Source organism: Paramisgurnus dabryanus, chromosome 23 (genome assembly GCF_030506205.2).
Source record: "Paramisgurnus dabryanus chromosome 23, PD_genome_1.1, whole genome shotgun sequence".
Taxonomy (NCBI): domain Eukaryota; kingdom Metazoa; phylum Chordata; class Actinopteri; order Cypriniformes; family Cobitidae; genus Paramisgurnus; species Paramisgurnus dabryanus.
In genome coordinates, this window is record NC_133359.1 from 29873144 (window position 1) to 29896537 (window position 23394).

Sequence of the window (23394 nt, forward strand, 5' to 3'; positions counted from 1 at the left end):
GAAGAGCTCTTTTCCAAAACGCGATAAACGCCATTTTTAAAAAATATGAGTTTGTCATGTCATTTGGCTGTGAACTGAACCTATTCACTGCTCCATGAATGTTTTATGTCAAATCATTACATTTCCTTGTTAAAATGTAGGTACAAGATGCCGTTCTTTTCCAAAACGCGATAAGTGCCGAGCCTATTTTTAGCCTAAAAGCGATTTATCCTCTCGACCAATCAGAACTCGATGAGCGTTCAACGCAATCCAATGGCGGCGCTCTGAGCAGATGTTTGTTTATGTTCATTCATTACTCAAAATGAGGATTAATGTCATGTTAATACATCACCCTGAGAAGGTACCCGTTTGCAAGGCGATCTTCATCAAAGTGTTTGGTATGTACAACTTTCGTTTCAGAACTGGCTCGTTTAAAGCAACACTATGTAGTTTTTTTACCTTTTAAATAATGTCTCTAAAATTATTTCAGTGATAGAACAACTTTTAACTGGACAAATTATACTGTTGCTGCAACCTGAGCAACCTCCTAGCTGCTACAAGCACACTCTGAAAATGGCGGTGGAGGGTAGAGCACAAAGCCCCGCCCCTCCCCCTGCCTGCAGAAGAGTGTCTGATACCAGGCACTGTTGCGCTTTTCAACCACATGGGGGAGCTGTAAGTCATTTTTACATGGAAACTACATAGTGTTGCTTTAATACCGTTTTGTACGTTCGCGATAAAGTTTTTTTCCTGTGAAGAAGCCTGCTAACGTAACATGAAAAGTACTGAATAGTTCGATAGCCTGCTGATAGACAGACATGGCGTTTGATACATTGACCAATGCAGACCTGCAAACCTGTACGCATTTTGCGTAGCAGGTACTCATTTTGACCTCAAAGTACGATGGTACGATTTGTCACTCTAAACTACTCAAAAACCTGATGACGCCCTTTGGCGCGCGAAGTACTCAAAAGAAGCAACAGAAAAAAAAATGTCCAATCATAGCATTGGGCTAATCCACCACATAGAAAGTGGGGATGATTGACAAGTCGTATGGCCAATCAGTAACAAGAGTCTGCTATCGATGGAATCACAAAATCCAGCGTGATCTCCTTCCTCCACCCGCAGTTTCTGACCATCTTTTTCAACGGAGAGTCAAGACGTCTGACCCGCTAAGGTAAACTGGTTAGGGTGGATGTGAAATAATGCATTAGCTTAATCTTTTGAAGTCGACGGTCGCGCGGGCTCCGTTTCATAACGTGCACTTGACCGCAAGATGCTCTAACATTACTTCTGATTTGTTAATGAGCATCATTTATAATTGAGCGCTTACGAAAAAGTACAATGATTTTACCATGGGGAGAGCATCCAGTTTTAGTCAAATAAAAACGGAAAGTTCACTCTCAGTGAAGGGAATCCACCTGACATCCGAGTGAAGCGGATTAAATGCGTTCTGAAATAACGAGCTCTTGATAATTGTCAATAAAATAAAACGTCATATACAAACCACATCAAATAAAGTTTTATAAATGGAAAATATCTCGTGTCTCGAGCGCCCACGTGATAGGTGCCTATGCCGTACTGTACTGCACTGTAAACAAAGCTACAATAAATTACAGACAGACACACATACAGTTAACAGCACTACTTTTACAGTTATGGTTGAATTTAAAGCAGTGTTAACTCTAAAATACTATCTTAAAGTTATAGTTAACTTAAAACATGTCATTCAGTCATAGTTTACATAACAGAACAGACCATCCAAACATTTATGAGTTTTTTTATTGTGTGATACACAAGTTATTTTAAAGAGTGTTGATAACCACAGTGTCTGGTCCCCACTTCATTGTATTTTTTGCTAGTCAGGGAAAAACAACAATTTTTTTTCTCAATTTGTTTGTGTGTGTTTCACTCAAGAAAGAAATCATGAAGGTTAGACACAATATGAGGTTGAGTAAATGATAACAGAATGTCATTTGTGGGTTAACCATCTCCCACTATTTAACAGTAATATCACTTTTAACAGTGTTTGTGCAGACATGCTAAACTTTGGAGAATACAGTATTTAACATTAATAATGTTATTAATCACCATGTAAGGCAAATTTAGTTAAACATGATTTTATTCACATTTATAATTATTTGTAAAGCAGATTATGGCAGGATGGGGAAAAAAGTGAGTGCAATGTGCAGCATGTTACCTTGAAAGTTACCAAGAGGTGTGTGTGCGTGCATGTGCGCGTGCATGTGTTAAATTATATGTTAAAAACCCGTGTCCTGTCCTTTCGGCCGATGCTACTGTACTCAAAAAAAATTTCCAAGGTTGGCAGGTCTGCCAATGTCGTGCAAAAGTACAAAATGTGGGTAGTGAACAATGCAGTGACATCTGTAAAGTTGTGCTTTTTGGAATGGACATTATGAGCGCGTTGTTACATGGTATGTCCTTGAGAGCAGATCGAGGGGAGCTCGCTGTGTGTGCGTGTGAGGTTAAGAGAGAGAGAGAGAGAGAGAGAGAGAGAGGTGAAATATATTAAGCAAAAGGGGTTCCTTACGCCCTGCTAAGGAGAAAACTGAAATGGGGGAGGGAGTAATAGCTAGTTAGTTATGTGTAATTCTGTTTATTTCATACTGGCTCCAATGTATATCACAATCTGAATAATTTACTTATTCATTTATAGTATGAAGAGTCATGATTATGTATATGTTGCATATTCTCTTATTTGTTTTTTTGTTTTTTAAAGATAAATATATGGATTTTTTAGCGTTTTGAAAAAAAATTAAATTAACTTTGAATTTATAATCAACAATATTGTTGTTTGATTTAATAATCATTATTCAACATGTTCAGATTGAGCAAAAAAAAAACATTTTAAAAGAATAAATTGAATAATCACAAAATGTGTGGGTCTAGGTAAAAAATGTACTTTTTCTGAAAACTATTGAAATGGATTTATAGCGTTTTGGAAAAGAGCTCTTCATATATATACCATGTATTATGTAGAGTTCATAATGTTGTTTTCTATTATAACTTATTTCTTTACTGTTATTGTCTCTTATGTCTCAAATGTTTGTTTTGCAATGTATTTTCTGTATTGGTGTTTTGCAACAATGCCGAATTGGTTATTGAAAAAGATGATCTTTGTTTATTTCTATTGTGTTAGGTAAGGGAAGAGGATGACCTCTCGGAGCTGCAGCTGCGACTCTTGGCTTTGCAGTCGGCCAGCAGAAAGTGGCAGCAGAAAGAGCAGCAGGTGATGAAGGAGAGCCAAGAGAAGATTACTAAACCTATTACGGTGGCTCAGGACAAAAGCAGTTCTCCAAGTGAAAGGAACAAGGTTAACTGCCGAGGTAATGCTTTGTGCAAATCACAGGAAAGACCAAGACCCGCCAAGCCAGCGGCCGAAAAAAACAAACCTGCAGCCAGAGCAAAGAAACCCCCTTACCTGAGTAAGACATGTTTTACATGGTCCATACTGAAGTTTGTATTGCTTTTAAATAAAGGGCAGTAGTGTAATGTTTGTCCATCTCTTGATTGCAGCAAAGCAAGCATTGAGAAAGCAGCAGCTGCGCACATGGAAACTGCAACAGCAACAAGAGCAAGAAGGTCAGAGAAACAAGCAGGAGGAAGAAGAAGAGAGGAAGAGGAGGGAAGATGAGATCCGTAAGATCCGAGATCTGTCCAATCAGGATGAGCAGTACAACCGTTTCATGAAGCTGGTGGGCTCCAAACATCGCTCCCGAAGCAAGGTCAGTAGACACAACTCAGCATGTATGTTTATGCTGTTGTCTTTTTTACAGTCAATGTTTACCTTAAAAGTCAAATAATGTAAACTGTTTCGTAATACTTGACAAACATATCACTAAATTCACTAAACGTATGCAGTCTCTGTATAGTTTACTATAATACTGCGAGGAACAGACCAAAATTTAAAAGACTAGTGTATGATGATGCTTTTTGTTATTTTTCGAGTCTGACATGGTCATTATTAAGTGTAAAGTCTGAAAAATAGCTGTGTGAAAATGTATTGCAATTCTTCCTTTTGTGAGTCATGGAGAAATAAAAAGGATACAGATGTGGAATAACATGATAGAATAGAGAGAAAAATATAATCGCTTAATGTGCATTTGGAATGAGTCGTTTCTTCAAATAATCTGTGGTGTTCACAGTCTTCAGATGCTGATCAGAGAAAACTGGTTAAGCAAGCTCTGGACACATCAGGAAATCTCTACCAGTATGATAACTACGATGAGGTTGCCATGGATACTGAGAGTGAAACCAACTCACCAGGTAAAGAAGACTAGTAATGACCTTATCCTTAGCAGGAACAAAGTTATGACCTGTGATATGGCTGTCACTGTTTAGTGTCTATTGTTTTTTTTGTCTGGAAATCACGATTTTCATTTACGATTAAAACAGACTTGTATGAACAAAACAGGGCTTTAAGAGAAAATCAGTCTATGTAATAAACTAAATTTAGGAGAAGAACACACTTGATACTTATAGTGTGAGTTACAAACAGAAGATTGTATTGTATTATACTACAATAATCAACTTAAACTACACTTGACATATGATATAAATATCATTTTTGGGCTTTTTGTGTTTAAAATATATTTTTGTTTAATACTGTATCTCCACCATTTGACAAGTACTCGACACAGTAAAAATGTTTGAGGTTCTCAAATATACTTTTAGTAATTGGTGACGGCCCTAATCTGTTGAGTGTCTTCCTCTGCTGTTATATCGGTATGCTTTGTTGCATTGACATAATCTTTCGAACTATGAACGTAAATGTACTTTTTTTTTCTTATAGCCACATCACCAACACACAATGCTTTACCTGTGTTTCCTCTGGAGTCCACACCTCACAGACAGGTACATTAACACTCTTCATCTGAGGAGGTCCCTCTTTAGCTTTACTATGTTTTTACTGTCTTCCTGTAGTGCACTTGTCTTTTTGTGATAATTTTTTTATGTGTCAGGGTTTGGGGCAACACTGTCAGCAGATGGAGTTTTTACATTCAGCACCTCCACCTCCTTTGCCCCCACTGCCTCCCCCAGAGGATGCGGAGCAGCCGCCCAAACCTCCTTTTGCAGATGAGGAAGAAGAAGAAGAGATGCTGCTGAGAGAGGAGTTGCTTAAATCCCTGGCAACAAAACGAGCTGGTAAAGCTGAGGTAAATGCGATGGGATGGGTGCGTCTGGTGATGTTTTACGGTGCAATTTAAGTAGTCATGTTGCACTATGTAATGATAATTGACAAGGATATTTATATTTTGAAGGATGCGTCCAGTAGCAGCGGACCGCCGTCTCATGCTCTAAGATCAGCGGTTCGGCCAAACACCAGGAGCAACCTCACGGCTGTCAGCCTGAACACGGTCAACTCTCATACACGTCCACTTAAGTTTGTGCGGGGTAACGCTATACCTAAAGGCCAGTTTGTGGTGAGTGACTCTGGATTAGTTATCTGGAATGATCAAATCACCGTAAAGAAGAATCTTATGTGTTGACTTCTCTTTTTGTCTTTGTTAAAGTTACCTCGACACAAGACAGTGGTGGTGCGTCTAAATGCGTCTGATGACAGTGATTCAGAAGGCGAGAGCTGCAGTTCTTCTCAAATTGTGTTTGGAGGACTGGAGTCCATGATTAAAGAAGCTCGAAGGACCGTAGAGGTGTGTACATTTATTGCACATTTAATATGAGTGATTATGGTTAAAAAACATTGTAGGATTGTGATTGGACCATACATTTATCACTCATCATTATTTTTGTCATTAGCAATTGGGTGTGTTTTAATATGGGGTCACATAGTAAATGCTAAACAGGCGAGATCCTAGATTTCTGTTGACTTAGTAGACTTCTAAATGGAAAGATGACTGAATTAATGATAATTATGTCAGTTTAGACTGGTGGTGCTCAAACCTTGGGTAGGGTGAATCTTTGTACCCCCCCAATGACATAAAATGTCATGACATAAAACAACCATGCTTTTGGTTAGTGGCCTTATTTTTCTGATGTTCAGTTACACAGATTTTATAATGATTTCATGTTTCATAAAATTTAATAAAGCTGGGGTCACCTGACACCCTCCTTTTCCCCCAGTTTGAGAGCCACGGATTTTGACCATTAAAAAATATCTAAATTGGAGAAGCACCAATGTGTTACAATTTCCACTGTTTCTAGAAGGTATAAGTTTGAATACTAAAAGACATGATCAAAGACAGACTTTTAAAATGGTACCGGTGCCTAAAGTGAGCGGTATGCTTGATAATTAAAAATTTACATATTGTTAAAACAACAATTACTTTAAATATATTTTGCCCACTTTTAGTTGATTCTTTAGTTTCGACTTAAAATGATAGGCTGTGTCTGAATCCTAAACAAAAGGAGAGACGTCAACTGCGCGAGCACTCACCTTCATCGCCTTCGTTAAAACCTTTTAATGCGCGCAGCAGGGCTAGTGAATATCTATGGTGCACACGCTACAGATCAACTATTCGATATCATAGGCATGTGAGAGGGCTTCATACGACTAAATAAAAAACACAGAACTAACATTACGATGGGTTCCAGTGTTAAGAGAGTGCTTTACCTCCTGCTTTGCTCAAAACAAATGCATTCTAATGATGAAAGCGGGAGGGGGGACGATCGCGCTGGGGAATGATTTGGATAATGTGGGCGCGGTGTTATCTCCTAAATGCATTCAAGTTCATCATTAATGCATAGCTGCCAATAGATGTCAGTAGCTACATTGGATGGGTCTCATTTAATGCTAGTGACGGACTTTTCAACAACCTTGAAAAAATATACTGTTAAAAAATGTATGATCTCTATCCACTAGAACGCTATCGCTTTTAATTTAACGGCTAATTTAAAACAATTATTTATCAAACAGATGGAATTTGAAATAAAGGCCTGTCTCTAATAAAAGGCTGCTTCAAATAAAAGCCTGTTACCTTTGGCAGTTAAGGTAAAAAAAGGCCCCGGTCTTTATTTGAGGAATTACGGTATTTAACCACAAAAAGGCGCTAAAGTGAGCAGTTGTCTGTACGCACAGAGGCACATGCGGTTGAATGTGTCCGGTCCAGACGTGATCATCACAGTATGCCCTTCAAAGATCAGAACTCTTGGTATGTAAACTTAAGAGAGAGTCGCGCAAATGTGTCTCATACAGTAGTCCATTAACATACATTTGCAGAATAAAGCAATGAAAAACAACGTAACGTTTTTATGCTGTGCTGTTTAGGATTCGCCCTCGGTCTCTGTGTGCGTGCGCATTTAAGTGACTTCAATATTGGACACCCAAGTGAGACGCAAACATAAAATCTTTCTATTATTGACAGACACATATAAACAAAATTATCTCCACAGTATTCTTTTTATAATAAAAACATTTGTTTATGTCTTAAGTGTATGTATAGATTACAGTCAGAAACCAGTCTCTGCTTATTTGGTCTTAAAGAGACAGTAACCATAATAAGTCTGTGTCATTAAGTTAATCAAACAACCCAAGACAAAGAGAAAATCACTTCTGTAGCTCTAAAAATAATAATTAATGTAATTTATACAATGACAGTGTTATGACTCATTTAATTCGATTTCTGTACCTAATGCTAATCTTAGCCCTTATTAATGTGCAACTTTGTTCTTTTTTATAAATGTTTGCAATTTCTTTATTTGTTTTTAGATTTTTCCCACCCCCTTTTTGCTGATCTGAAAAATAATCCAATCCGTGCCTCAAAAACTGTAATGTGATCTGAACTGTGAGATTTGTGATCCGTCACACACCCCTCGTAAAGTTAGTACACAGTGATAGCCATAAATGCATTTGTACTAATAATTGGTATAATCATTTGTTTCGGTTTTTTGGCCTTGGTTTCCTCTTTTTCGGTTTCGGACAAGAATTTTCATTTCGGTGCATCCCTAATTATGATATGAAAGTAGTGATATACATGCGTTGTTACAGTAATAAAAACCTGGATTTCCCCCTTACTTTAAAACAGATGCTTGTGGTTCATTACTATTTTTATGAAAACCCAACAACAATTAAACAAATACAAACTCACTTATATTTAAGGAAATGAAACCTTTATTAACCAGCGTTTGTTTGCCTATGAATTAGTTGTTGCAGCTCTAAAAACATGTCATGTGCTATTGTTGAATACACATCTGAAGGAGTGTTGAAATATGAAGCAAAACTTCTTGTTTTTTGTATATATTATTTTTTCAGGCAGCCAAACCAAAGCATTCAGTTTCAGAGAAGGAGAACAACCCAGTGAAGACTGTAGGTGCACTGCCTGAGTTACGGCTGCTCAGAGACGAAATGTCAAGGTACAGCGCTAGTGCCTGTCAATTCTGCACACATTGCTAGTCACTTTAAACGTTGTTTCAAATCAGCTTTACAGAAAATTATGATAGTGTTGTGGGATTAGTGTTGCTCAGAGATGCCCTGTCCATTTCCACACTAAAGTATTTAAACACCACCAACATTCAGACCATCACTGGTGGTGATTTTAACTGGTTTAAAAAAACAGAAGTGCTTGCATCTCAATAAAAAGTAGGAGGTGCTGTTGCCAAACGGATGTGTTGCAGTCAGGAAGTGGTTAAAAAGTAGCATGCAAAGATTTGTCAACACACCAGTGCTATGCTGAGGTACAGCCGACAATCCTTTTTGGTGTCGTTATTAAAAATGATTTCTTTAATCAACTAATGCGGCACGATTCTTGCTAAAATGTGAATCACATTTTTTCTCCATGGAAAATGAGATCGATTCTCTCACACAATTCTCATTTTTTTAGTAAACATCAGGCATCAGTAAAACATTACATTTTTCAAGATTACTAAAATAATCAAAAGAAGAATTTGTAGCATCTATTAACCTGGTCTTGTATTATAACACTTATGGGTAAATGCAGTCTGTCTACCATCACTTGTACCCTCATACAGCTTCATCTCCATGCTAGATCTTTATTCACTGTGTAAACTCAAAACACCTGATGAACATAATCTGCTGATGTAATGTTATGCAGATCTGGCAGGCTGGCCACCTCATCTCCAATGGGCTCAGACTCAGAGGTGGACCTCACGTCAAGAGCTGCAGATCTTCAGGAGGAATTTAATCGACACATGTAAGTCTATCTACACACACACCCACACACGGACACACACACAATAAGCAAATCAATGTAAGTATGTGTTGTGTTGCATGCAGAGCGCAGCTGAATAAAGATGAGGCTCTATTGAAGCATCTGCTGCAGCAGGAGATAAAGAAGAGAGAATCGTTGAAAGCAGCTGAAGCCAAAGTCATGCGCCTTAAAGAACAACTGCTGGCCTCTGAGAAAATCGCCAGCGCAAATAGAGTCCTGCTTAAGAAGCTACAGGAACAGGTATGTGTGTGAGATTTCTGTAAGTGTACTATTATACCTTTTGTACCTAGTACATCATTCTTATTACTTTACTAAAATACATTTGAATAACTCCTTCATGTACTCTATTTGAAGACTTTCTAAACAATCGTGAAAAGCACTATATAAATAATATGGAATTTTTGGTACATTTGCTTTTCTTCTAAAGAAATAACAAGGTACTGTAAACGTGTCTTATTTGTAGGTTCAGAGAGTTCAGTCTCGTGTGACTGCAAAGAAAAATCAGTCTTTAGGACTAGAGATGGATCTCGCTCAACTGCAGGCTGCCGCAGCTCCTTCCTTATTAAAGCGAAGTAAACCTGTGACCCTTTACTCGGTGAGCACAACCACAGTGTTATTGTGAGAATCATTGATGGAGTTTGCTCATTCCTGTAAATTTGAAAGTGATATCTTGTTTGTAGCCAGTGAAGGTCCGCCGTGTGGATTACTCTGATACCCATTACGTCGAGCTCATCGCACAGAAGCAGCGTTTGCAGCAGCTAGAGTCTGAATACGCTCTTAAGATTGAGAAGCTGAAAGAGGCTCAGGCACTACGTCAGGCCGAGCCACGGCCCGCTGCCTCACAGGCGCCTGCCCCTCTGTTCCCTTTACCGCAGCCCTCGCTGCATGACCTCACACAGGATAAGCTCATCCTCTCCAATGAGGACGCAGAGGCTGAGGAGGATGAGCAGTCGCAGGTTCCTGCTGCAGTGACGCCCACTACCCGCCGGCGATCCTTCCGTGAGTCCGGCTCCTTCACCAAACCCAAACTGTGCCATTTGGAAACGCCTGCCGCTTCACCCATGCCTGTAAAACATGCAAAAGCCTCTTCCTGCAGCGCCGGTGGACTGCCAGAGCTTCTGCTGGGGTTGAACATTGAGGACCTTCGACAGAAATATCAACTGTGTGTCGGACTGTCCGAGGTCCTGCAGAAAGAAATGTGCTCACTCCGCTGTGCCTCTGAACACACAAAGACTCTTCTGAAGGTAAAGTTATAACTCTCAGACCCAGACTTTTAACTATAAACAATAACATGTTTATTCTGGCCAAGATATTTTCTTTAAAACCTTGTGTAAGTATAGACGTTTAAAATTATTTTCATTCAGGGTTAGTAAGGTTATTTTTTTATTTAAAAAAGTAAAAAATTAAGTTGTGACATACAGTGAATGGAAATCAAAGGATCAACATCCCACTGCAAACGATCACTCCATTATCACTCTATTTCAAATGCCCGTAATTACAGATGAACCATCTGCACCAAATACAACTACGTTTTTGCTTTCCAACAGGCCTGGCTCCAGTGCTGGGACTCAATCTTGATCCGTGCTGTGGTTTTTAACACTAAAAGCCCTGTCTCCGTACCCTTATCCTGGTTTATAATCACCCCCTAAAATCTAACTGGTCTCCAACCAGGGACCCTGTGTTGTCAGTGGACTGAGCTTCCACATCAGACCGCAGTTTGAAAGGCATTGTTTTTAAAAGCGTTGAAGCATAATTGCTTATTTTATGTTAGAAACATCTGACATTGTTGCATAACTACCACAGTAAAAATGTACCGTTTAAAAATTTAAAAAGTCATTTTTACGTGTCAATGATGAAGCGTAGCCATCTGATGCAGATATATCATAGTAAAACACACACAAAAAAACTAAAAAACCTTTCAAAGCGACTGCAGGTCAACTATAATAAACTAAATGTACAACAACAGCTAATTTTAAATATCTTTAAAAAACAAATTACCAAACCAAATTCCATGATGATTTATTTTTATGTGTATATAAATGTGGTGTTTTGATATTACAAAAGCATAGGACAAAGTAGAATACAGACCTGCCAACCTGTACGCATTTTGCATAGCAGGTACTCCGTTGACTGGCATGAAATGCATCCAAGCACTGTGAAAATGTAGTTTATAAATAAAACAAATGAGCTGTGAGCAGGTCAATCGCACAGGGGTATCTTAATATCTTTTCGTGGGGTCTCTTTATTCACAAAGTAATTTTCAGTTGCAAATAGCTGCACTGTAGAGCCTTAGAATATGAAAAGCTGTTTGCTTTATTATTATGCTACCTCTAGTAAGTGCAAATGTTGTTTTAAATACCATCTCATCTGTTTTGCATAAAAAGTAATTAAGAGAGGGTACATGATGACATCATTTTTATTTTGGGGTTTGGAGCCCTTCCAAAGGCTTTGTTCAAATGTAATATATTGTGAACTATACACATGAATGTGCTTCTGTCACTTACGGTCTCCCACATGAGTTGACGTCATGACACAAAGCTCAAAATTTGTAAAGCAGCATTATTGTTTGTATAGAAAAGTTAAAAATGTATGTTAAATAGTCATTTTCAATATAAAATGGGTTCTGATGTTTACATCTTCATTGTGTCTCATGCAGGTTGTACAAGTGGACTTTGATCCAGTGGCAGCTCATCATAGCAAAGTGGAAGCAAAGGCAGAGCCGTTTGGACCGTATCAAAGTCCTTTACTTGTCTTCAAGTCATATAGGTTTGATCATCAAAAACAACATTTCCCCTGTCAGTCTCTTTTGTTTTTATTTTAACTAATAATTAAAATGCACTTGTACACATTCAGGTTCAGCCCGTACTATCGTACCAAAGAGAAGCTATCCTTGCGATCGGTGACCTACAGTAACGTGATCGAGGCAAAGAAGTGTTTCTGTCGCTTTGATTTAACCGGCACGTGTAACGATGATGATTGTCAGTGGTACGTCCTGATGCATTATAGTTTGTAACCGTATTTGCTATGGACCGTTTCACTAAAGTGATTTGTGTGTTTCAGGCAACACATGAGAAACTGCACCTTCACAGACAGCCAGTTATTTCAGGACATTCTGTCTTACAGCCTCCCACTGATTGGCTGTGAGGGGACCAGCAGCACCAGTGACATCAGCAGCGCCACAGGTAGCGTCATATCATGTGATTCTTATAGGTTAATAATAAATGTCCGTCTGTTAACTCTGCCACTGATGTCCACAGAGAAATATATAAAGAAACTGTTTGGTGCCAATAAGGACCGAATGGGAACAGACCAGAAGGCCGTTCTGCTTGTGAGCAAAGTCAATGAAAGTTTAAGGCACAGTAAGTGATCGTGCTGAACTGGTGTATGTATATTTAAGAGGTTTAGTTTGGACTGGAGCTGAGCATTGATTTGTTTTTTCTCAGTTCCTCCGTTCACCACATATAAAGCCCAGAGGAGATGGAGGCCTGAAGCCCAGAGAGTGAAGATTGATGGTCAGGAAGATGAACATAATACTGTGGACTTCACTGTTCTGGTCCAACATGGTATGGTAACCCATTTAAATTCTGCCCATCTATTCCAGGGGTGTAAAACGCAATTTCATCCCAGGCCACATCAGTGTCACGGTTGCTCTCAGAGGACCGGCTGAATTTAACACTTTTACTTACTTCCAGTTGAAGCTGGTTTTAACAGTCTGTGTACTGTAAATAAATTATAATACATGACCGTCAGCGTTTGCCACAGATGTGAAAACAACAAAATACGTACCGTGGATATTAAGTCATAACCCGCCATTGTTTACAAATACGACACTGAGCTCGCCGGCCGCGCGCCACAGGTAACCTCCGCTTTTTTTCTCAGAGTTTACATGCCGGGGTGTAATGCTCTGCAATTGGCTTGGCTGATAGCTTTCTTCTGTAGTGGATTTCTGGCGCTGTTGTTAACTGAGGAGTTTCAGACCTCCCTCTGGTGGGCAAACTATGCAACACTCATAACATGAGTGAAGCATGAGAGACTGTTTCTCATGTTTTATCGTCCGTTATAAACGCTGATGCCGATTTAATGCAATCAGCCGATAATACCGTCCGGCCGATATATCGGTTGGGCTCTAATGACTATATGAATGTATCCACTTTTTTATTACATTGCATAATTGCTTCTGCATTCGATTACTACTGGTTTTGTTAATAACTTAATAAGGTAATAATCAATTAAAAGTAGATGCCCAGGACAAATAATGATAAAGTGTTTTCTAGTGTACAACTATTATACAGATTATTTTGAAAACAGATGTGGTACCAAAAACACATGTTGTATGTGAGCACACTCTCACATTTATCTGATATTCTTTATTGTGCAGGTAATAAAATAAGAAGTGTTTTCAGATGCCAATAAAGTTTTACACCTTCCACACACGTTAAATATAGGCCTTGTATTTATTATGTTTTTTTTTACCTGGCTTTGAGTGACGGATTGACAAACGTCTCATGAGTTCAGTGTTGTACAGATCATAGGGCAGCTTGATTATGGGAAAAATCATAGTCCCAGTGATTTTGGTAAAAATCATAATCCTTATTAATTAACACGATTACTTAATGACTGTAAAAAGATGCATTTATACATACCATACATACACACACACACACACACACACACACACATACATACATACATACATACATACCAGGTGTTACCAACCTTTTTGTGAACATGAACTGCCACAATAGATAAAATAATCTGGAGGGATACTTTTTTATATAGTCTAATCAAAACTTTTTTGTTTTACTTGTTGATATGTTTTATAATTTGTTTAAAATGTTAACATACATAAAAGAAGCAAAGCTTGTATAAGAAATGTAATAAATAAATAATAAAATGTATGCTTTTAATAGAATGTGCTTTAGCAGGCAACTTACAGACTCTGAGTGGGCAACCTGGTGAAATAGACGTGTTCTCTCTGCTCGCTTTATCTCCTGTAATCATCAACATTATCACTCCTTAATAACATTATTTTATCAAAAAATCATTTTGATTTGATGACCGCTAAAAAAAATGCCGGAAATACCCTGCAAAAAAATAAAACTTATAATAAACTAATTTGGAAGCTCTCATGGGCCACATAAAATGAGGGGGCGGGCCGGATTTGGCTCGTGGGCCTTGAATTTGACACCCCTGATCTATTCAGTTTATGTTTTGAAGTTTTATCTATAATAATGTGATGATGTGTTAAGTAACACACCACTGTGAACGTGTGTTGAGCAGTGTATTTGTGGTGGTTATTTTTCCCACTTACATGCACGTCATTGTATGGTATGTTTTTCTGTTTGTCAGATGGTGGCGTTCAGGAATGGTGGCCATCAGCTGATGTATGTGTCACTCAGGATGATAAGAGATACTTTGACAGTGAAACAGATGACATTAGTAATCTGGAGACCAGTGTGCTGGAAAGTCCAAATGATGTGCAGCTGTGGATTAAACTGGCCTTCAAATACCTCAACCAGAAAGACATGTGAGTCACTAAAGTGCTTGATCACTTCTAAAATGAGGATGAGAAGAACACAAAGATATCCCTTATTAAATCCGACTAGAAAACTTAAAACACATTTATTCATGCATTCATACACAACCTATTGGTTTGATATACTGGTACTTTCTCATGCTGAGTTTACACCAAACGCGTTTTGGGCGTCAAAATCGCGTCTACCGTGCGTGGTTTGCCGCTTGAACAATTTGGATGCATTCGCGCGTGTAGAGCGGAGTAGACGCGCGGAAAAAGCAAGCATTTGACGCGCGTCAGAGGCAAACTCCGCTTCTTGTGGGAGGGGCAAGGGCTATGCGGTTGTCTGTTTGTAGGATGACTTATGTTAACTGTGCATTTATTGAGAGAGTTACCAGTTTGTATTTGGTTACCTTACTATAGGGGAAAAATAAACTGTGCGGGTCGATAAACGTCACGTCACTCAGAAGTGAAATGTGTATTACAACTTACCAGGTTGCCCAAAGTCCTTACTGAAACTTTTCCAAGCGAGGTCCTTTTCTCCTCTATAGAAATAAGAACTTGTGTCGTATAGCTCTGGGTGACTGCGCACGGACAATATCAAGCCTTGGTTGAGTGAGTGACTCTGGGCGGGGCTGCCACCACAGCAGCAGGCAGGCTCCTGATTGGTTAACGCGGCGCGAAATTCCGCCAAAGTTCAAATTTTTCAACTCGGGCGTGAACCGCAAAATGCACAAAAGCAACATTTACGCGCGAATGAGGCGGAAACGCAGGACCTCCTGACGTGCGTCATCGTGTCTTCACATTGACTTTACATTGAAATCCCTCTACCGCGGTTGGTGTAAATGCAGCATCACACATTCACATTCCGCAGATGTCACATTTTTTTCTAACGCTGGGATTGCCCCTGAGCCTAAGCGTTCATATTTTAAAATACTAACAAATCTTTTGTGTGTCTGTAGCTCGGTTTCAGAGTCTCTGGATGCGGCATTAAACACGCTGTCTCGTTCTCTGGAAGATAACCGTGAAGATGGCGAGGTGTGGTGTCACTATCTGACACTCTTTTCACGGCGAGGTAGCAGAGAGGAACTTCAGGAGATGTGTGAGATGGCTGTAGAGCATGCGCCGCACTATAACGTCTGGTGGACAGTGAGTTTAATATGAACTGCGGTCTGATTTGTGACCGTGAGATTGTGGAGATGTAACTAATAATTGTTTTTTTTTACGGTGGCACATTTGAGTTGATTGTGGATTGTCTTTCAGTATATGAGTGTAGAGAGCGGTTTTGAAGGTAAAGATTATGTGTGCGGCCGTCTACTTGCACACCTGCTGAAGATGTCACATGATGGCGGATCAGATCTGAACTCGTTTCAGCTGTTGGAGACGCTGATGTTCAGAGTTCAGCTCAGCGTGTTTACAGGACGCACACACAATGCCCTTCACATACTAAAGGTTTGCCAGCCTGGATGGTTAATTTAATATATAAAAAGAAAATATGTGTCTTGTTTTCCTCTGGATAAAATCCAGATTTATTCAAAACAGGATGAACTTTGGTTTATGCTAGTCCACAAAAAATCTTTTCACTTTATTTTGTTTTTACTGATCCAAGCAAAATATAAAGTCAGTTGAGTAGTCTTTTTAGATTTTTATTAGTAACTAATGTAATCCAATGTTGATTTGTTTTTACTAGAATGCGCTGTATTCAGACTCCAGGCCGATCATTTCAGATCATTTAACGGTAGGGCACCGTTGTTTGTTGTGGTTGTCATATATCTACATGACTGAATTCGGACACTTGCCATCGTGTCTGTACGATCCGGCTATCTCCAATCCCTCCCGAATCGTGTGCACGGATACGTTCCTCATTCCCTGGAGAGAGGGCCGAGACATCCACATACCCACTGACACCATCATCTGTCTCTTTAAAGGTGAAGCACCTTTGGCCTATATTTACACACATGAAGTGTCATATGTTGTCAGTTTTATATGTTTTGTCAGCTATTTGAATTGAACTGTGTCTTGTTCTTGATTATGAGCAGTCTGTGTAAAAATAATGTGTACTTGTTACCCTAAAATGGTTGATCTCTGTTTTATTGCGACAATGCTCTTCAACTGTGTCATCATAGTGTGCCTGATAGCAAAAATTTTTAACACATTTAATAACTGGCTCATGTCCTGCTTTGGTTTTTAAATAATGTTCCATGTTTTTTTTTCATTGCCCTTGGTATGAAAAGCATAAATTGGTCTAGCAAAATGTTTAAATCCCTGGTAGCCCTTCCGCAGGCACTTTTGGTAGCCCCAAATTCATTTAACTAGCCTGAAAGAGTGCATAACACAATTGGTCGGAAATGTTTTAAAAATATCAAGATCGTATATAATTTCATATTGTGCATATAAAATTAAGTTTATTAACAAAGTTTATAAAATGTTACTTTATAGTTCATGGTCACTGCTTTGGACATTGTGATTGTTTGCATTTATCACTCTTTGTTTGGACATTTATGTCTTTTGTATTCAGACAGTTGATTTTTATCTTCTGTAGATGCTTTGATCCAATGCACAGATGAAAGTTTGTCATCCAGTGAGCAGATTCAGGCCTGCTTTCCCCTTCACTCAAACCTCATTCATCTGTACAGACTGTTGGACAGGTACAGACACGTGATGATGATGATGGCATGGGGTATTGTTTAATTTACTGATACAGGTGATGTGTTTTTAGACATCAGGAGGCTCTTGGACTATGTGAGCGTCTGTTAGCAGTGTGTCCTCTTTATGGCCCCCTGCTGGAGATCACCGGTGAACTGCACGTCTCTTCAGGATCCACAGATAAAGCTGCAGACTTGTGGACGTGTGCTCTTTCTGACAGTCCGTCTAATGCTTATGTATTTTACCAGTTGATCAAGTGTTTATTTGCTCAGGTAAGAGCATTCCGTGTTATCTGATTATTGCAAAATTACTTTATGTCCTGTTGGTGTAATACTGGTTCCTATGTGTTTTTGTGTGTAGGGAAAATTCAGCAGTCTGGAAGCAGTTTTTGAGAAGTTTATGTGCGCTTTCTGTGAAACTGTATCCGATTCGCTGCCGTCTTTAGTTGTACTACGGTAATATCCTTACTGTTGTCCACACTGTTGTGTTAAACACTCCTGTAGGAAACATTAACAGTATAAACACTTATAGTGGTTAAAAAAATTTAGCATCAGTCACAGCCATGTAGGAGGTTAATAAGTAAGGAATAATTGATGAATGGGTGTGCATAATTTTTCAATAATTCAATGGCCCAGAGTCAATTATTCTGCTTATACTATGGTTACCACACCTCAAGACATCAATCACATGATATATTTAAAGGGATTCGTCCGTTTTTTGTACTTAAATCGCTATTGTGAGTAGGACTATTTCTTCCGCGTCTCATCCAACGGCTCATTGCTTGTTCCAAAACGTAATTTTAAAGCTGGCAATGGAGGGTTGAGCCGTTGATAGACTTCTAATGCAGTTATTAATGAAGTTATTAGGAAGAGAGCGACAAAGACACACAGAGAGAGAAAGAAACGATGCTACCTCTGTGCGTCTCTAAACAGCACTGTTATTGCCTCAGTAAATCGTCCATCATGTTGTTTTTGTTTGCCCTTTATTACCTTTAACTATATGAAGTGATATGGAACTGTAATGCGGTCGAGAGCTGCCTGGAACTACGTTCGCCGTGCGTTTCCCAGAAAATAATTGCACACCTCAGAACGTTCATCGGCCAATCAGATTCAAGCATTTAACGGACCCGTAGTATAATCCACATTATACCACGGGTCTGTTGAATGCTTTATTCTTATTGGTAGATAATTGTTCATGGGTGTTGATTCTTTTTCTGTAAAACACACACCTGACCTGTCAAATGTCTTAAAATCAGAGCAATGTTTGTGGTAACTGTAGTATAAGAGGAATAATTGACTCTGGTCCTTTGAATTATTTGAAAATAATGCACACCCGCAGTGTAACACCGCTTCACGTCGTGTCGCATTACCACCTTGGGGGTGTGCATTATTTAAAAAAATTAAATGGCCCATTGTCAATTATTCCTTGCGTATCACACAATATCAAGGGTTTATTGGGTAACACTGGCAAAATGTTGTTCACTTTCGATCAGCTTAAAGGAATAGTGTACTCATTTTCAATATTAAAATATGTTATTACCTTAACTAAGAAGAGTTGATACATCCATCTATCATCTGTGTGCGTGCACGTAAGCGCTTTTCTAAGCGGATTTAAAAGAGGAACTATATTGTATGGCGGAACGGCACTTTTGGGAGTACTTCGACTCGGCGCAGTAACACCCTCCCTCTCCCATTATGAGAGGGAGAAGGGGAGTGGATTTTTCAGGCAAGTTGAAGTACTCCCAAAAGTGCTGTTCCGCCATACAATATAGTTCCTCTTTTAAATCCGCTTAGAAAAGCGCTACGTTTTATTTTGTACCACCAAACTTGCTCGTATAACTACTCATCTTAAATAGGAAAAACGTTGATGTGTTTGGTCACTTCTAACTTTATTTCTGAGTGGTACCATTGAATGAATGGGGCTAAGCTAAATGCTATCGAAGTGTCGCAGCGCGCCCCAGCGCTTACTTGCACGCACTAAGATGATAGAGGGATGTATCAACTCTTCTTAGTTAAGGTAATAAAATATTTTAATATTGAAAATGAGTAGACTATTCCTTTAAGCTGTTGTGTTTGCTCCTCTTGATAGAATGGACTCGAAATCATTTCAAACTCATTTCAGTAATAATTAAATGTCAAGTTTATATTTGAAATCATATTTTTATTTTTTAGCCATATTCTTGGCTTTCCTGCTGAAGATTTACTGAGAGTGCCAACTCTTAAGGAAGATATACAGGATAAGATAAGAGATCAGCTTCCTCACCTTCATCTCATTCACTGGTAAGTCTGCAGTCTGATCAGGTGTTCACCTGTACATCTGTCCTGATCTAACACTGATTCTTCATCTGAATTCAGTTTTTGGCAGTCCATATACGGCAGCGTGAGAGAGGCCATTGATGCATTTGAAAATGCTTTGGGAACTGTTACAAAACTGGAGTTCATTCACAAACTTTGGCTAGAGTAAGTTTAATCTTGTCTGATTAACTGGCAAAGTAATTCAGTTAATATTTTAACATGATGCGTTTTAAAATTATATTTAAATTGACCCTGAATATAAAATTACATGGGTCAAAACATAACAGATGCTTTGCTCTCTGGAACAAAGAATTTGCTTTAAAGATACCTATTTTGGGAAAACCTACCATGTAGATTTCTTTTACTATCTCCGTCTCTGTCCGTGCCAAAGTTATTTCCACAGCAGAAAATTGATTGTGTGATTATAATTATGCAAAAATTATTATAAAGACAACAACATTTAACATTAAAAAGCTGTGAGATATGTGACCCTGGACCACAAAAACACTTGTAAGTCGCACAGGTATTTTTGTAATACAAAAATATACATAGCATTGGGTTAAAATGTTTTTTTCGTTTATGCTAAAAATCAACCCATAGATGTTTGTCCCTAAAGAGCTTGTGTTTTTCTCCAGTTATCTCTCCTTTAGCAGCAGTAAGGTGTTAGGGCAGCAGCCCAGTGTTCGGGAGTTGAAGATGTTTACAGGTCTGGTGCATCGATGTCTGGAGACGGTGCCAGTCAGACTCACCCTGCCCTTCAGTAACTCACGGTATTGGAGCAGCTACAGCTTCCATAACAAGGTACATCCTCAGTGGCAGTATTGTTTTTATTTAGTGTAATCCGTTTATTCAGTCAGTTTTCATGGAGTAAGATTACTGTGGTAAAAGAAAGTAGTCATCCACTCTGTCATGGTATGAATCTAGCCTGCTATATGCGGGTACTGTTTGCTCAGAGTAGTTTTGACAAGAAACAGCACTGCTTAGATGCAAACATGCTTCAAGAAACTCCAACTCAACCTTTCAAGGTATACATTTATGTATGTGTATATATTTGACTTAGTAAAATGTCATGCCTGGTGCATTTAGGTCAATCTAGCTTCTCTGGCTAGTTGACAGACATCTTTTATAGCCTGTGCTGTGTTTGTAATCTGTGCTGCATAAATAAATGTTTTCTGGGTGTATGTTTGGTTTGTTTTTTTCGAAGCTCTTCTTGTCTGCATTACAGATCATATCCTTCTATTTGGGTTGTTTTCCTCAATCTCAACATTCTCTTGTTCTGGAAAGACTTCAGTATATCATGCCAAACAATGTTGAGCTGGCCATAAGGTACCTACAGAAGTCCATCCTTTACATTCTGATGGCTTCTTACTCTTTATCCACATATATTTGTTAGAAGTTATAGCAGTTTGCCTTTACAATGGATAAATGTTAATAGGTTGCACTCAACACAAGTCAGCTGGTTAAATCATGTTAATAAGTGTTAGTGTGGATTACTGTCGTGTAGGTCGCTCCAGCAGGAATGGCAGGATGGAAACATTGAGCATTTTAAGTTACAGAGCAGACTGTTGTGCAGTAGCATCTCCACGTGTCTGGCCTTCTGGAAAATGTAAGTATGAGCTTCAGATGATATTTTACAAGGACAGGCATTATTTTAAACCTGTTGTGGGTTCTGTACTGTTGATCATATTCCGAAGGTTTGACGGGGATTAACTCATGAGATGAGTAAATGAGATCAATGTCAAAGACATTCTTACTTCTCTATAACAGTGGACATCTGATGTTCTGTTCAGTGGCATTGAATAGTTCTCCTCTTCTAACTCTTTTGTGCTCTTGATGTTTTGAACTGAACGGATAGTTGTCGTTGATGTATTTAAATGTGCATCAGGGACTTGTGTCTCTTCACTATATGCACAGTGCAGGGAAAGAGCTACGAGTTTCTACTTATTCGTGTTGCCAGATCTTACACTAAAATTGTGACACTGTAAGGGTACTTGGGTCAGAAAACAGCAGAAATTTGCTTTGGTCTAAAATGATGATAAAATACTCCCTGTTAACATGCGAGCAGAGAGAGATTTCCTGTACATTTGGAGTATGTCATAGTAACATTATAATCTCAAACAGATGATTTTATATTTTAATGCTGAGACATTCCTAACTGTTTCCAACACGATGAAGGGCTCAGAACAAACTTGTTTTTTTGTACCCTGTGCAAATACTTCTGCATGCAATGATCCAGAAATGTCCCGGTGAATTATTTTCATTATTGATGTATTTTTTGTCAGAGCAATCGGCGTTGAGAAGGAGCAAAGGCACAGAGCTGAGGTGAGTGAGAGGTTAAAGGTCAGGCCGATCCATTTCCAGTAAACCATGTGCCATTTGATATTGTTGAATCTATTGTTTTTTCTGCAGGGTATGCTCAGTGCACGAATTTGTAAGGGTTTAAGCAGCATACCTAACATGAAGTGTGCCTGCTTTTGTCTTTGGGGAATATTACGTTTTGATCAGAATAAACTGACTGTGCGCTTTTGCTCTTTTGTGCTTTTATTGATACGTCTGCAGGTCCAGCGACTGTATCAGTCTGCACTGCAGAAACTGCCCCTGTCGGCTGATCTATGGACAGATGTAAATAACCTTTTTAACACGTGCATGCATGTATTTGTCTTACACCGAGAGAGACTCGGTCTGATCACAAGGGTTTTGTCTTTGCAGTGTTTGCTGTTTGAGGCGGCTGAAGGAGGTAAAACTGACATATTGAAAAAAATCATTGACAAGTGCCAAGAGGTGGGAGTGAGTCTAAATGAGCCGCTAGGGTTAGAGCCGAACCAAACAGAGTGACACCATCACACCATTCCCACTAAATCACCCCAAACCCCCACTGACATTTAGACATGTGTCTTAGTTTAGACTTGACTGTGACATCATACTCAGTATTTCCAGCAGAAAGGCACGACTCAATCCAGCATGTGGCATCTTTTGTCATCATGTACGTAAGTATGAATCTGCTGATGATCATTTTGTTCGTACACTAACGCTTTTAATTTGATTTGTTTCTTTAACGTCACATCATACTTGATGGACTGTGACTGGTTTTAAGGTGGCTTCCTTCGCAAAGTACTTTTTTCACATGGCGTCTTAACCATGTGTCATCAAGGAATATTAACTCCATTTGAGAGTTTAAGGGCTCAGAACAAACTTGTTTTTTTATTTTTCAATCGTGGATTGAATGGCTGTTAGAAGTTTTCTGTTTTGCTCGCCAATCTCAGTGGTTTGATGGAAACTTCTCTACAGACTGCCAGATGATGCAGACGCACAGCGTGTCTGTAGTTAAGGACTACGCAAGCACATTGTTAAACTCTTTATGTTAAACTTGTTTTTCTTTCATGAACTTTCAAAATCCATGCTTGTATGTTTGTGTGTGTGTGTGTGTATATATGCATGTATGTATACGTGTGTATGTGTATATGTATATATTTACACGCACACTCACACATTGATGAACATATTCTACAGGAGTGATAATCTTGCAACTGTTTTTCCTTTCAATTTATAATTGAACAATATTTCTATTAAATTATTTTGTACAATACAAAAGTGTCATGCGTTTTCTTTTGAAATGACTCATTTTGTATGTGAACTCCTTACATTTTCAAACATGCATAAATAATTTTCTTCCATAAAACTGGTTTAGTTTCTCTTAAATGTTACTGAACAAACTTTCTCCTTACTGAACTCTCCTACACTTGAAGAGATACATTATCTGCATAAATAAGTGTCTATTTAATATGACTCTGTTACATGTACACTACCAGTAGTA

General features: G+C 38.8%; 1 protein-coding gene across 1 annotated transcript in view; it reads left to right on the forward strand.

Moving 5' to 3' along the window:
• Positions 1-23171, forward strand: part of LOC135788073 (zinc finger C3H1 domain-containing protein-like) — a 26179-nt gene extending 3008 nt beyond the window's left edge. Inside the window, exons 4-35 of the mRNA XM_065297972.2 lie at positions 3140-3425; positions 3517-3725; positions 4146-4266; positions 4793-4854; positions 4962-5156; positions 5262-5423; positions 5514-5651; positions 8210-8310; positions 9009-9107; positions 9191-9365; positions 9589-9720; positions 9806-10369; positions 11782-11891; positions 11979-12110; positions 12186-12307; positions 12383-12484; positions 12569-12688; positions 14475-14652; positions 15603-15789; positions 15904-16092; positions 16331-16568; positions 17183-17288; positions 17360-17558; positions 17647-17741; positions 19458-19565; positions 19641-19745; positions 20216-20381; positions 20806-20906; positions 21085-21186; positions 21863-21902; positions 22140-22202; positions 22290-23171. Coding sequence (XP_065154044.2) covers positions 3140-3425; positions 3517-3725; positions 4146-4266; positions 4793-4854; positions 4962-5156; positions 5262-5423; positions 5514-5651; positions 8210-8310; positions 9009-9107; positions 9191-9365; positions 9589-9720; positions 9806-10369; positions 11782-11891; positions 11979-12110; positions 12186-12307; positions 12383-12484; positions 12569-12688; positions 14475-14652; positions 15603-15789; positions 15904-16092; positions 16331-16568; positions 17183-17288; positions 17360-17558; positions 17647-17741; positions 19458-19565; positions 19641-19745; positions 20216-20381; positions 20806-20906; positions 21085-21186; positions 21863-21902; positions 22140-22202; positions 22290-22415 — 4833 coding nt within the window. The 3' untranslated portion in view covers positions 22416-23171. The remainder of the gene's footprint in view (positions 1-3139; positions 3426-3516; positions 3726-4145; positions 4267-4792; positions 4855-4961; positions 5157-5261; positions 5424-5513; positions 5652-8209; positions 8311-9008; positions 9108-9190; positions 9366-9588; positions 9721-9805; positions 10370-11781; positions 11892-11978; positions 12111-12185; positions 12308-12382; positions 12485-12568; positions 12689-14474; positions 14653-15602; positions 15790-15903; positions 16093-16330; positions 16569-17182; positions 17289-17359; positions 17559-17646; positions 17742-19457; positions 19566-19640; positions 19746-20215; positions 20382-20805; positions 20907-21084; positions 21187-21862; positions 21903-22139; positions 22203-22289) is intronic.
• Positions 23172-23394: the final 223 nt, after the last annotated feature.